A 15,887-nucleotide genomic window follows, 5' to 3' on the forward strand; every position below is an offset into this window, starting at 1 on the left:
TGAGTAAATCTGGTCAGTAAAAACACACAAGCTCAAAGTCACAGAGAGTTTATGATATGAAGAAAAGCCCCACTACGATCTTTCAGTGTCTCTTCATTCTTTACGCATCAAGTTTTGATCATTTCTTCGATCCTAGGAGGAAAAAGCATGTCTCTTCTCCTCGCTAATTGATTATATTTAGAGTACGAACGTTACGATGCTCCAAAGATTTCCAGTGTGTTTCAAAAAGGTTGTAAACTCAGCAGCACAGGTTATATTTGCAGCAGGTCAGAGAGAGTTCAGACTCCAGTGTGTGTGTGGCTGCTGCATTTATATGGCACATAAACACTCTGTGAACAAATTTTTTCTCCTGCTTCTACAGAGAGATTTAATCTAAATCATGCTATTCTCTCTTGGCAAAACAGTCTCACTTTGTTTTTCCAGTTTTATTTTAATCTCTTCACTCAAAGGCCTCTTCTCTCATTTCCCCCCGAAATTCCAATTTGGTCTTTTCACACCAAAAAGAAAAAAAAGAAAAGAAAAGATTTCCGCTCACTCTGTCTCTATCAGTCATGACTTTCATATTTCCTAGCCTTTCCTCTCTCTACCTTGGTCAGATGGCCGTGTCCCACACCACAGCCTGCGGCCTCTGGCAGGGCGGCGTTCCAGTCTTGCGGGGCTCTGGCGTTCTCCTCCAGCTGGGTAAAATAGGCATACTGTCCTGCTTACATAAGCTTTTATCTGGCCGGCGATGAGCCTTAATCTCTTTACACAGGCAGCGCTTTCTCTCGATCACCTCCAGGAGCTTGCCGTCACGCTGGGCCGGAGCTGCAGAGGTGCCGGCTGTGCCCGCGCTGATGGGAGCCTGGGCCTGTGCGGCGAGCTGAGCCAGCTGCTGGAACTGGAGCTGGATCTGCTGCTGGTGCTGGTAGTGCTGCTGCCGGCTTAGTGACGGACTGCAGGGAGCCTGAGACTGAACCTGCGAGAGAGAGTGGAACTACAGATGGTTGAGAGGTGAAAGGGAGAGAAAAATGGAAGAAATGACTTTAGTTTGCATAGATCAGAGTAGATAAAATACGGTGGTTCATCATGTGATTGTTTGATATAAAGATACAAAGGTTTGGCTGGTTAGCATGTATAGTCAGCCTCTGCTGGTCGAAGCCATAACTACACCATCTGGCTGCCGAAAGTGAGAGGTGCATTGAGGGTGATCAGTCCCATTTCAGTATTATTTATAAACTATTATATTATTTATTAATATTTTAAATGAGCTTTTATTTTTTTTTAATTAATTAATTTTATTGAGTAATTTTACTGTTTTTTATTTAATTTTTTTAAATTCTTTTTAGCTTTATTTTTATTTCAGTTTTAGTTCAATAATTTTAGCACCTCAACTTAAACTTTTTTAATTTCTTATTTTTGTTTTTCCTCTGATATTTATATTTGATTATATTTCAGCTTTATTTCAATATGAAACTTTATTTCAACCAAAATTATTTTTAGTTAATGATAACAACAGTGAGTGCGATTAAAATGTAGTCATATATTTAGATGGAATAAATTGTTTCACAAGCAACTAATATACTGAAAATACTTTATTTTATTATAGTAGATATTTCAACATTTTCCATTTTTTAATTATATATATTATATATATATAGTGCAAGTACTGCTGACATTCCATCCAACATAAAAGGAAAATTAAATCAGTAAGGAGAGTCCGATAACCGTCTGCTCAACACCTGCCAATGATGGATAAATTGAGAGCATGCCATAAATATTTATTGCATTGAAAGTGATTTTTGTATTAAATGTAAGTATTGTAAATTATATATATTTTTAATACATGATTTTACAATAAAATAAACATAGTACTTTAAAAAAAAAATGGTTATGATATGGCAGTTACAGAATCACTCACGTCAGGCTAGTCGAGACTAGTTATTACAATTTAACTTAAAGTTACTGGCAAGTTTTATTCACATTTTCCCCTTTTTTTGCACTCTGGGTGTGTGCTTTATGCTATATCAAAGAACGCCACCAGATAGCGGCATAGCGCCAACTCACAGCATCCATCCCATCCCCCTGCTCTGAGAGGGAAGGTCATATCAGCTCACAGAGTCAATCTCTGTGGTGTACACAAACACTATGACTGCGTCAGCATGTGAACTTTTGCCAAGAGACAACAGCACACCAGGGGAAAAGAACAGAGGCTTCTGTACAGCAGCTAACGTTCAACAAGATTGAAAATGAAAGATTCTTTCCTGCATGTGTTGCCAGATTCGCACCAGTCTGTCTATAATACAACCCACATGCCGCTAGAACTATAGGAAGTGGAATATCCCTGTCTGTTAACACGTAAAACATGAGCTGCTTTGCATGTGCGCAGTCTCTATGGATTCTCCTTGCTACTTTTCGCACATTCAACAAACTAAACTCCAAAAATGTCTCTTTAACAAACTGCTGACAGAGATAGTCAGAAGGCAGAATCAAAGCCTGTCACCGGCCGACGCAAAGAGACGCCGGCAACGGCACTAGTTTTGAGTTTGATCATTCACAGATTGTTTGTCTGCCTGCCACTGACTGACAAAAAACACTCTTTCTTACTGCTGCACCTGTTTTCTCTGCCCGTGCTGCATCTGTCCCCTCTCTTTCATTGTCGCCTCTTTTTTCTATTCTATGCTGCATTTTTCTCCCCCTTTCTCTCTGTCTGTCTTTCCCTCTGCTGCATTTCTCTGCCTCGCTCCTGCTCTGTATTCATCCCCCTTTTTCTCTGCACTCATTGACCCTGTAGCGGAGTGCAGTGCAGCTACAGACATGTTTGGGTGGGGATGCTGGTGACTCAATGGGCTCTGCGATTTACCTAATGACTGTCTGGAACAGCAGCCACAGGGGCACAAAACGGAATGAAATTAGTTTCAGATCACCTGCCGTAACTGTCAAGCTTGGTGTCAATTACAGTTACGCATGTTAACCAGTTGAACTGAATTTAATTAATTACTGCAGTATCTACACCGACTGAGGCTGAACAAGCCTGTGCAAATTCACAGCATTTCCTGAATACTTTGAACTGAAAAGCACAATATGCTAATACTTGTCTTGGGGTTTTCTCAGAGTGTCAGGCTGGTGAACAAGGTGAATTAAAGGTCATTGCAACAGCATCCACAGTACTATAAGCAGGCCCAGACAGAATATGCAGGCTTGTTTTTCAATTTTTGAGAACAGCTGTGGAGTTAAATATGGTAAAACTTTCTGTACTTTACACTTTTGCTACATTAAATAATTATCTTATTTTACATCATTTATTTAAGTCACCATGAAATCAAAATTGACAACTCTTTTTATGGAATATTATGGAATTGACAACTCTTTTTATGGAATATTAAGGCATTTGTCAGTGCACATCTTTATTTTTTAGAAGATCACGAAAGATTCATTTCCCCTCCCCCTGGCAACAACATCTCTTCTCACAACTTCTGTTTCATGCCAACTTTTATCTTGGCTAATGTTAATTTCTACATATTTTCAACATAATACAAATACATTATTTCAAGATACATAAACTAACATTAGTTAAAGGAATAGTTCACTCCTAAATTAAAATTCTGTTATCGTTTACTCACCTTCATGTCATTCCAAACCTGTATGACTTTCTTTCTTCTGTGGAACACAAAAGAAGACTTTCTGGGAAATGTTTTTGGTCCCTACCATGGAAATCAATGGGGCCCAGTGCTGTTCTGGACCCCACTGACTTTCATTGTATGAACAAAACCATTTAAAACATTCTTCAAAATACCTTTTTTGGAGTTCTGCAGAAGAAATGGCTGTAGGTCCAAAGTAAATTCATACTCAAAACGTAATGTGATCACAGTTTTACCCGGATGAGTGTGTTTAAACAGAGCTGAGGAAACACTGCAGGTATATAATAACTCTCTGAGTGTGTGTTTATGTCGAGTTAGTGACAGCTTTAATAGTGCTGGCGTGTGTTACCTGGTTGAGTGCTTCTCTGGCCGGTAGGCTGCTCTGCCTTTGAACGTCAACTCCCGCTTGTCTCACTCCTGATGTGGAGGAAGACCTGCCAAGGCGACCCAACTCTAAAAAAGATCATTGACAGAGAGTCAAGCTGTTGTTTTGCAAGGTTAAGTCTAAAGAAGAAATCTAAAATTCCTATTCCTATTATAAGCAAAATTAATATTGTTAAAATGTACACTGATCAGGCATAACATTATGACCATCTTCCTAATATTGTGTTGGTCCCTTGTTTGTAGCCAAAACAGCCCTGACCCATCAAGCCATGGACTCCACTAGACCCCTGAAGGTGTGTTGAGGTATCTGGCACCAAGATGTTAGCAGCAGATTCTTTAAGTCCTGTAAGTTGTGAGGCGGGGCCTCCATGGATCGGACTTGTTTGTTCAGCACATCCCACAGATGCTCGATTGGATTGAGATCTGTGGAATTTGGAGACGAAGTCAACACCTCAAACTTGTTGTTGTGCTCCTCAAACCAATCCTGAACCATTTTTGCTTTGTGGCAGGGCGCATTATCCTGCCGAAAGAGGCCACAGCCACCAGGAAACACTGTTTCCATGAAAGGGTGTACAAACAAACTGCAATGCACTGTGTATTCTGACACCTTTCTATCAGAACCAGCATTAACTTCTTGAGCAATTTGAGCTACAGTAGCTCGTCTGTTGGATCAGACCACACGGCCAGCCTTCGCTCCCCACGTACATCAGTGAGCCTTGGCCGCCCATGAACCTGTCGCCGGTTCACCACTGTTCCTTCCTTGGACCACTTTTAATAGATTCTGACAACTGCAGACCGGGAACACCCCACAAGAGCTGCAGTTTTGGAGATGCTCTGACCCAGTCGTCTAGCTATCACAATTTGGCCCTTGTCAAACTCACTCAAATCCTCCCATTTTTCCTGCTTCTAACTAGGGCTGGGCGATATATCGCATGTGATTGTCACGCGCATTTGGTCAATAAAGCCGGTTCCCTGATTGGCGCTAAATCGCCATCACCTGCTTTCAAATGGAGCGGCATTTAATAGACAGAGCCGTAGATCACTGATAAGCCACGCAATATCGCGTTCATTATCGAAGGCGATTCATCTGCGACAAAATTTCACAAAATGAGGACAAAATGTTCACTTGCTGCCAAATACATCCCACCCACTAACAGGTGCCGTGATGAAGAGATAATTAGTGTTGTTCACTTCACCTGTCAGTGGTCATAATGTTATGCCTGATCGGTGTATATGACAGCATTCAGGAGCATGGAGTATCACTAAGAAAGAATTGTTCCCACTCATAGCATTATTAATTTAAAGGAATTATGCAAATAAGCTTATAGAGCTAACATGGACAAAAATTAAGGCTAATGCAATTTGCATGGTGCAGTTCCACAAGGTTGTGGAGGATGGGATACAGTACACCATGATCTGGCATGCTTGACATGCATGCTGGGACTGTACAGCATCACACCACCACTGCAATCCAGCCACCTAAATCATTTTTAAAAATGCAGAAAGGGGGCTCAGTTAAAAGTTCCACCTGGATTTGTGCTCATTTATAACACTCTTATCCTTCATTATCATCATTTGATGAATTATTGCTGCCTTGATGAATAGAAGCAGTACACAAACTGTTTCTACACATATTAATGAAATTCTGTTTTCAGCCTGCTTTCCACCCTACTTTCCACTAATAGCGCAACATTAATTGCAGCAGGCAAATAGCGCTGACGTCTGTGAATGTGTTGCATTCTATAATGAGCCTCATTTGCATTGAAAGCAGGTGTGTTTGCATTGTAAAAAAAGGACACTGACTTTATTTAAATGTGCATTGCACAATGTAATGCAAATATTGCTTGGTTAAGTTGGATCGCGGGTGGTATGTGAATGAAACACATGATGTGCAGACAGTGCAATACTGTGTGGCTCAAGTGTTTAGTCAGTTCACTCTGGAATATATCATGGCATACAGTTACCAATTCTTAAATATCCAATAATTCATGGTCCTTAACTGAAACAGGTACTGCAGCTAGTTAGCTAACAATATATAAATGTTTGGCTGTTTCTAGCTAACACTGTGTGCTGCTTAGCTAATTGTGCACCCTTTTTTTTTTTTGCAGGTTTAAAGTAAAAAAAAAAAGCATTTTTAAAGACATTTTAAATAAGCTATATGATTTTTCTTTTATGAAATTTGATGCTTTTCAGACCCATCAATGCACACTGATCCTAGCAGCAGCATGAGTTAGCATCAAATTACAGCTTATAAAGCAACAAACCTTTTCAATCAGTTGTTTATTAGCTAAGACTACAAATGTTTGATCTCTATCCTAAACATGTTTGAACTAAATCCAGAGTTTTAACTACTGAGGTCATGGCAGAAAGCCTAAGCTAATGTCAATTTATTTGGATCTCACCACCATTGCGGCACGCAGGGAAGGTTTGGCAGGGTAAGGGCAGTCCCGCTCGTATTAGTCCTCTCAACCCTGGTGGTCCATCTGCCCCAGCCAAGCTCTCGCTGTGTCTCCCTGTTGCCCGCACAGGTATTCCAGAGTGTCCACCACCCCGCATGGCTGCTAGGTCATCCTTCTCTCTTCTCAAAAGAGCATCTGCACTGCCATTCCACACACCTCCATCTTCCTCTACAGAGCATTAGAGAGAAAAACACAATTAAACATCTATGATAGTACAATAATCATCCCTCATACTCATTCCACCCTCCCTACAACCATTACTCACTCTCAGTGTCTCGACTCCCATGACTGAATGATAATTTTCTGTGCATAGGCCAGTAAGCCTGTTCTTCTGTGAGCCCCAAGGCAGCTGCACTCTCCCAGGGAATGAACCCAGCCTTGGCCTGCAATGCCTGGGCTGCAGATCCAGTTTTAGTGGGGTCTGTGTGCAAGGATGGCAACTGCGAGCCCCCTCGCAAGCTATCGTAGGCAGGCGGTCGACGGAAGCCAACCGAGGGGTAGGTCCAGAGCAAGGGGCTGTCAGAGTGGGGAGGTTTGTAAGCAGGAAGGCCATGAGACAAGTGCGGGGTGTGTGACCTGTGCATGTGAGAGCGAGACGGAGGGCGCTGAGTGGAGGAAGATGAGGAGGAAGGTGGCGTGGCTGCTGTGGACGATGATGGCTGACTCAGGGTTGGAGTGGTGCTCGTGCCAGTTTGAGAAGTGTGTGTGTATGTGTTTGAGGAGGGGGTATCAGAATGACTGGATGATGGCGTGCTCAGGTCTCTCTCTCGATCACGATCCCTCTCTCGGTCTCTTTCCCTTTCAGATTTTTCGGACTTGAGCAGGAAGCTGACAGACTTGCCCTCCTTAGGCTGCGTTTGCGTCTGGGTGGAGGACTGTCCTGACCCCTTGCCCGCTGATGACATCTCTTTCTCAGGCTTGCGGTAATGGTGATAGTGGGAAGGCCTGTGGTGAGGGTGGTGATGATGATGATGATGATGGTGGGAATATGGAGAGGATGACTTTGATGACGGAGGAAGAGGAGTGGAATGACTGCGGGCTCTGAGTCCCGGTGTTGGCCCCAGCTGTCCTTCCCTCCTCTCCTTCTCTCGTTCTTTCTCGACTCCAGAGGACTCTTTGGAAGTGCTGGTGGAGCTTGTGCTGGAGGAGGTGCTGATAGATGTTGGCAGGCTGGAGGCTGATTGCACGCTGATCTTTGCTGAACTGGACTTGTGTTGAGCCCCTACCCCACTGGAGGCAGCGGCCGGCTGGGGAAAAGCCAGGAGGGGAGGCTTGTGTTGGAGCAAGTTAGGGAAGGGTGCCGGGATCTTACTGGAGCTGGGCTCATGTTCAGGCTTGGACCCTGGAAGCAGGAAGGGTGTAGGAGCACGGGGAGGGTGTGGTGAGGAGGAGAGGGCTTGGGGTACTGGAGTTGATGATGCAGAGGAGCAGGACGAAGGCAGAGGAGAGGAGTGAGAAATGGAGACGGTAGCTTTAGGCTTGGAGGAGCAGGCTGGAGAGGAGGAAGAAGGGCGCGGGAGCGAGGAAGAGGTGGAGGACGAGGAGGACGAGATGATGGAGGAGTGGTACGCTTTAGAGGACTTCATACGCTCATGTTTGAGTGGCAAGCGGCGGTGGGCTTCTCGAGCTGCGTCGTCTGGTAGGGGGTACTTCATCTCTTCATAAATGGCCTCTCCTTGGTCTGAGTCAGAATCAGGCGTGGTGGCGGAGGGCGTAAGTGGGTGAGGAGTCGGGGCACTGTGAGTCTCTCGGGTGAAGACCTGGCCCACCATCTCGATGTAAACTGGCTCGTCATCTCCACCCTCACCGCGTGGTGAGGGCTCAGAGCTCTGGAAGGGAAGGGGTGTGGTTGGGGGCGGGACCCGTGGGGGTGGAGGGTCAAAGGAGAGCTGTGTGCTTGGACTCCGTTTGGGCTTCAATGGAGGAACCTTCCGTCCCGACATTTCACCTGAATCAGATTTTTTCATTGCTGTTTAACAGAAAGCAGAAAAAATGTGAAAAAAGAGTGGCAAAAAGGCAAAGAAAAAGTACATTTTTACAAAAACCACAGGTCTTTGTACAGCTTTTTGGTTCCATTAAATCAAAAAGGACTCTTTTTACTTCTATTACTATATGTTCCTGGTCTTATTGTGCATGATTTTATTCAAAATAAAATTGCACCTTTTCTTTTTCTCACAATGAATCAAAATGTTATTGAAATACAAAAGGAGGAGCTGCTTTCATAGATTTTATCTTATGAATAAAATCATGTCCTGAGCCAGAAATGTAATATATTCATTATCATTCGTTTTTAAGCTTTCTGATTGTTCACAGAACAAAGGCCCAAATTACAATTTCTGTACATATAATAAAGTTATCTTTAATTCAAATCAATTCCATAATAGTTCAATCAAAAATATATATGAATGAAATATACTGCCATGGAACAATGAATGGTTTAAAAGTCATGAATCATTAGCACTTATAATTAAAGGATTAGTCCACTTTTAAATAAATTTTTCCTGATAATTTACTCACCCCCATGTCATCCAAGATGTTCATGTCTTTTTTTCGTCAGTCGAAAACAAATTTTTTTTATCAAAGGTTTTTGATAAAAAAAACATTCCAGGATTATTCTCCTTATAGTGGACTTCAATGGCCTCCAGACAGTTGAAGGTCAAAATTACAGTTTCAGTGCAGCTTCAAAGGGCTTTAAACAATACCAGACGAGGAATAAGGGTCTTATCTAGCCAAACAATCAGTCATTTTCGAAAAAAAATACAACTGTATATGCTTTATAAACACAAAATATCGCCTTGAACGTACTTCCGCTTTCTGCATTCTTCAAAACGCTTACGCTGTATGTCCTACGCCTTTCCTATTCTACTTACAGAACGAATGTGGCGCCAGTTTAGTTTTTTTCCGTAAGTAGAATAGGGAATTCTTCTTAATTCTTTTGAAGAATGCGGAAAGCGGAAACACGTTCAAGGTGATATTTTGTGTTTATAAAGCACATACAGTTGTATTTTTTTTAAAATGACCGATCATTTCATTAGATAAGACCCTTATTCCTCATGTGGTATCGTTTAAAGCCCTTTGAAGCTGCACTGAAACTGTAATTTTGACCTTCAACTGTCTGGAGGCAATTGAAGTCCACTATAAGGAGAATAATCCTGGAATGTTTTCATCAAAAACCTTAAAGGTTCCCTAGAACCAGTTTTTAAAAGATGTAATATAAGTCTAAGGTGTCTCCTGAATGTGTCTGTGAAGTTTCAGCTCAAAATACCCCATAGATTTTTTTTAATTAATTTTTTTAACTGCCTATTTTGGGGCATCATTAACTTTGCACTCAGGCTGTGGCCCCTTTAAATCGCGCGCTCCCTAACCCAAGATTTTCTTCATGCATGCTGCATGCATGCGTTGGATCATGTGAGTATAGTATTTATTTGGATGTTTACATTTGATTCTGAATGAATTTGATAGTGATCCTGACTGTTACGTAACAGTTGGTGTTATGTTGAGATTCGCCTGTTTTTCGGAGGTCTTTTAAACAATTGAGATTTACATAAGAAGGAGGAAGCAATGGAGTTTGAAACTCAATGTATGTCATTTCCATGTATAGAACTCTTGTTATTCAACTATGCCAAGGTAAATTCAATTTTAAATTCTAGGGCACCTTTAATTTCTTTTCGACTGACGAAAGGCAGACATGAACATCTTGGATGACATGGGGGTGAGTAATTTATCAGGAAAAGTTTATTTAAAAGTGGACTAATCCTTTAAGAACCAGAAATGGGTGATTCCAAGATTCTTGGCAACAAATATTTAAAAATAATTCACTAATTTAGATGCATTTGATAACAAATAAACATTTTATATACTTTTGAATCTTTGTCTAACTTTCATTGCGTTCCAAGTTCTATTAGTGGTACCATCTTTTTCAAAATTACCCACACCTAAACTTAAGAAAAAGCAAACTGTTAATGGTTACATGTGATTCAGACGGCTCCTTATTGATATCTGAAGCATCCAAGTTCCAGCAGTTTATGAGAACTTCCTCCACACAAAAATCATTCCTGGGCAAGAATCATTTCTGAATCACATCCCTAATTTTTACATAAATATACAATTGATTTGCTCACTTACCATTCCGCTTCTCTGGGTGTTTGGGTGGGTGATTTGGAGGTGGAGGTGGCGGAGTGTCAGGTGGTGCATGGACCCCACGGGAAGGATGCTCCTGCTGGGCCGTAGAGCTGAGACGAGTATTGGGGTGGCGTTTAGGCTTGGCTGGGGGGCAGCGGGATGGATTTGACTGGTTTTGGGGGTCTGAGTCTGGATAATATCCGTTCTCTAGCTCCTCTCCCTCACCGGTGCCCACAGCATGGCAGGATTGAGAGCGTGGGGCCATGGCAGCCGCACAAGAATGAGGCGACAGGTCTTGAGACGCTGGCATCGTCATAAATCCCATCCGGAAATGCCGCCGAAATGACGCCAGATCCCGAACCTTCCCGACTGTTGCAGAGGAGGCATCTTTATAGCTGGAGCTATGGGAGATGGGAATAGAGAGAGAAAGATCAGAGAATGAGAGATGGGATCAGAAATGAAGGAAAAAAAGGAATTATTTCTCTGTGGAGAGATTCTTTATGAGATAAGAATAATAAATTTGTTTCTCATTGTGCTGTAGGCCTTTCACTTTCTCCTCTTTTCTCTCCCTTTCTCCTCATTTAAACTGATAAAGGACCTATTAATAGCTCACAGTCAATTTCATTTTTGTCTCTACAGCCTCCGTTATACACTCTCATTCTCTGCTCATTTCCGGAGTTAAAACATCTCCCCTACTACTGCACAGTCAAACAGACCAATACAAATAAAACATACACTCTGTGTCATAACAGGGATTTTCCATTGACTTATATTGTTTTTATACTGAGTTAATGATTTCTGTATTGTAAACCTAAACCAAATCCTCACAGACATATGTTTAGACTTTCATTAAAACAATATTTATTATGTTCATTAAGCTGTTTTGTTGTGGTTCTCACTTTGAAGGTAATTTCAGGTTTTTCCTTGTGAGGACATTTGGTTCTCACAATGTAAGCAAAACCATCCCCCCCCCCCCCCCCCCCACACACACACACACACACACACACACACACACACGCTCAGTATGAATGATGAGAGAGGAAACAGTTCATGCCAGGCTGTGAGAGACCCAACAGCCTCCTTCACCCTCCCATCCTTCTCTTCTCCTCTATTGTCCTCAGGTCCCCTTCCTTTTTTCTTATTCTTTCATTGTTTTTTTTCTCATCTTCTCCCTCTTCAATTTTCTTAAAGTCAGCATAAAATCACAATTCACCCTATTTTCTAAATTCATGTTATAGGTCTTATTGTGAATGATCTATCCATTTATATGTTTATTTTATTTACTTTTTATTTAAAAAAAAAAAATCTAAAAGTCATAACTGGATCTTAACACTCCTCTCTGGTGATGTATGCAGGACTAGTCTGCTTAAAACTGCCCCTGCAATCTTGCATTTGCCTCCTTTTCCTTTTCGATAATCCACTACACTGTGATGTACGTCACAAAATGGAAGAAACGATCTAACGCTTCCATTTCATTGTGACTTTATATCCGATTTCTTAGGGATAGTTCATGCAAAAATGGTGGATCTATTCATTTAATATTTCCTCATGACATGTTTGCAAGCATTGTTTAATCAGCTGATCTTTTGCTCTCATCCTTTCTCTCTTCCCCAACACAAAAAAGACTTTGTCCACAGGCCCTGTCTTTCGTTTCATCCCTCTCTCTGCATTTTTTCTTATTCTCCTGAATCTACTAGTATGCTCTCCCCGTTTCCAAGGCAACTAGCCTGTCATTTGTTTATTGTTTGCCGATTTTTTTTCTCTCTAAACACACAAATTCAGAGCACACACTGGCATATGTGCATGTACACGCACACGCACGCGCACACACACACACACACACACACACACACGCGCACACACACACACACACACACACACACAGAGTTGCTAATTCAGGTGTGGCAAAGCAGCATATTGTGGGTGGTAAATAGTGGGCTGCCATTAGTACACACACACATACAATTAAAGAGAAATGAATCACTGATGCTGTTTTCTGGCAATGGGGTGAGTTAGAGGATTATTTGGAGATATTTAGAGATAGAGATGTTTTTCCATGTTACAGAACCACCCAGAGGAAACTGATATTGCTAAGATACTGCTCTTTTTATAGCTCAAGACTTAATGGAGTTTCAGCTATCAAGTGATTTTTAGATGTTCTTCTAACATTTCTTTGAATGAATAAAAACTGAGAACAGAAAGGAGACAATGCTTACAGTAAAATTATAGAGCAATATAATTAATGTGGATAGCATTACAGATAATTTGGTCTTTTCAAAAATTTGATGAGAAACGTATTAAAATTATGAACTCGAAATCTTTGTGATTTTTTTCTTCCTACAAGCATAACTGTCACATTAGAAATTCAACTTCCTCATGTCAACTTTTATGATGTGTAAATATGTCTAGAGACCACTGTGTCCTGCTTGTCTGACCTTTATGAAGGTTGATGTGCACAAAGTCCAGATGGAAGCGACTCATCAATACAATGTTCTGCAGTGTGTGTGAGTGTTCATGTGTGTGTGAGTCTCTGTTGTCAGGCAGAAGGCAGAGAAGATGCTGAGCTAGTAGAGTGTGACACACACTAACAGAAAAGAACAGCACCACAGGACATGATGTGCAGGCAGGACACAAAGCATATGAGTTGGCAATGGAGACCTCACAGTACAGCTGTCTTCCAGTTATAAAAAGACCTGAATGGCTTTAATCATCCCATCATATTATCCATAAAAGACACACAGTTTCAGCTGTACACACCATAGTAATATATTTAGAACAATTTCTGAATTCTCATTGTGTGATGTTTAATTTACTCAAAAATCCCTTATTCCACACTAGATCAGTCTAACAACTACATATATGCGTCACATTCTGGTAGTTGGTAATAAAATCAGTGAAAAGTCCTAGTGCTAAATATCAACATTCCTGGAATGTCACATGTCCAAAACAAATTAGATGATTGATAATATTGCGCACTACCATTCAAAAGTTTGGGGTCTGTAAAATGTTTTAAATGTTTTTGAAAGAAGACTCTTATGCTCACCAAGGCTGCATTTATTTAAACAAAAATAGTACTGTACAGTACAGTAATACTGTAAAATGTTATTGCAATTTAAAATAACCGTTATATTCCTGTAATAGCAATACTCCAGTCTTCAGTGTCACATGATCCTTCAGAAATCATTCTGATATGCTGAGTTGGAGCTCAAGAAATATTTCTTATTATTATCAATGTTGAAAACTTTTGTGCTGCTTGATATTTTTGTGGAAACTGATCCTTTTTTGGGGATTCTTAAAGAACAGCATTCATTTGAAATCTTTTGTAATAACGTTACTGTCACTTTTTATCAATTTAATGCATCTTTATTGAATAAAAGTATTAAATTATATAAAAAAAAAAATGCTGATCCCAAACTTTTGAACGGTAAAGTTTTATGCTAATCAATGCACAAAATAAACGCTATGGTTTGTAACCCATTTGCGCCAAAAAAATCTGAATCTGTTTGAAAGAAAATCTGTCTTTGCCTGAAAGCGATATGAGAGGAAACAGACTGTGAGTCAAATGAGGTTTCCTCTCAAAGCTAAAGATTTTGGGTTGTTTGCTTTTATTTGACACGATGTTTCACGTGGCAGAATGAAAGCTCAAAGGTGTAGGGAACTGAAGCGATTTATGTCTGCTCTATTTCTGTTGTTTTGCTTAAGGCTACACAACATGTGGCTCTTACATGGCTTTCTCTGAGTCTCGAGTTTAAAGGCACATTAGTGTCAGAATCAGTTTACTAACATCCTAAATGATTCACTTGATTCATTCATTCATCTGCTGCCACTCAAATGCAAAGACTAACAGCAAGATGCGAGAACAGCAGAGGGGAACAGGAAGAGATGGATAAATGAATGAGAATCATCTGCATTCAGCAGCAGAGAGGAGGAGGATGGAGGGATTGAGTGGGAGGACGAGAGAGGAAGTGGACAGATCCTCCAGACAGAAAGCGAGCATGCGTGGGTGACCTCTTGTGTATCTCTTTATGTCTGTAAAGGGGAGAGAAAGAGCTGGAAAAACATCGAGATCATTGCTTAAAGATACTGTGCATTTATCAAAGCATGTTTGATGTGACAGCACGTCTGTCTGCATGTGTGAGCAGTTTATACTAATAGCAGGCGTGTTTGTCTGAGCTCAGGATGTGTTGTGGGTTCTGCGTGTGTCATGAATGTAGAACACAGAGCGGATGAAAAGCGCTTTGATGTCCATTTGCACAGGTGTCAGAGACAATCATCTAAATGCATTCTCCTCTTCATCCAGAAACACAGAGATGGAGAGAGAGAGTAATTCAAAGGCGGCAATCAATCCTGCTCAGCTAAAAGGAATTAAAGAAGGAAAAAAGCACTCGAAAGAACACAGCTGAAGATGTAAACAAAGCATTGCAAATACAGACTTATATATGAAACTTTATGGCAAGGTTTCACAGACAGGGCATAGCCTAAGCGAGGATTAGGCCTTAGTTCAATTAGGATATTTAAGTATCTTTTATAAGCGTCCACTAGAAAAAAAAAACATTACTGGTGTACATCTTGAGACAAAACAATGGCACTGACACATTTTAATATATGTCAGTATAAGTTGCTTTCAGTTAAAACAGCTCAAACAAGCATTTTAGTCTAGCTTAAGCCTTGTCTGTGAAACTGGGGGAACTTTGTCAGGTTTTTTTCTTTCTTTTTTTGCCCCCAAAAGGAGTTTTTGTCTGATTTAGCTCACTTCTGGGTTTATCTTTGTGATCATCAAACACTAATACATTTAATGATGCTGAAAAATCTAAATCTGAAAAATTAATCTCAAAATGAATATCCATTTTTCATGCATTATGTTGTGCCTAAATTCACTTTTCACATTTACATTAAGTGTTTTTTTTTTCTTAGTCTTTTATTTGAATACATTTAGATTAAATATACAAGTGTAATATCAACCATTTCTTGGTTATCAGCCATGAGATTAAAATAATTATTAGTCAGAATTTTAATATCGGTGCACGTAGCTGATTTTTTCCCTCTAATAACGACAGTCAGATTCATCTGTTGATATATTTAAATAACATGTAACTTATTATAATTTAAAGTTAACTAATTAAAAGTAAAAACTGAATAAATTGATATGGCTAATTGTATTTGTTGGTAAGATAATTAAACAAAAAGTCTGTTTTCAAAATCTCCAGCTGCTGATCCACTGAGACACCAGAGGGGCAGATTGTGTTCAAATATATCCTGCTCTCTCCCTTGTCTTTCTGTCTCTCAGACAGAAGTAAGATTT

The 15,887-nt window shown here is 40.5% G+C and overlaps 1 protein-coding gene across 1 annotated transcript in view; it reads right to left on the minus strand.

Annotated features, from left to right (window-relative positions):
• Positions 1-592: 592 nt before the first annotated feature.
• Positions 593-15,887, minus strand: part of LOC137034895 (neuronal tyrosine-phosphorylated phosphoinositide-3-kinase adapter 1) — a 40,524-nt gene continuing 25,229 nt past the window's right edge. The window contains exons 3-7 of the mRNA XM_067408130.1: positions 10,589-10,986; positions 6,729-8,432; positions 6,407-6,631; positions 3,970-4,073; positions 593-958 (exon numbers count right to left, since the gene is read on the minus strand). Of these exons, the coding sequence (XP_067264231.1) occupies positions 593-958; positions 3,970-4,073; positions 6,407-6,631; positions 6,729-8,432; positions 10,589-10,986 (2,797 nt within the window). The remainder of the gene's footprint in view (positions 959-3,969; positions 4,074-6,406; positions 6,632-6,728; positions 8,433-10,588; positions 10,987-15,887) is intronic.

Source organism: Chanodichthys erythropterus, chromosome 13, assembly GCF_024489055.1.
Source record: "Chanodichthys erythropterus isolate Z2021 chromosome 13, ASM2448905v1, whole genome shotgun sequence".
NCBI lineage: Eukaryota > Metazoa > Chordata > Actinopteri > Cypriniformes > Xenocyprididae > Chanodichthys > Chanodichthys erythropterus.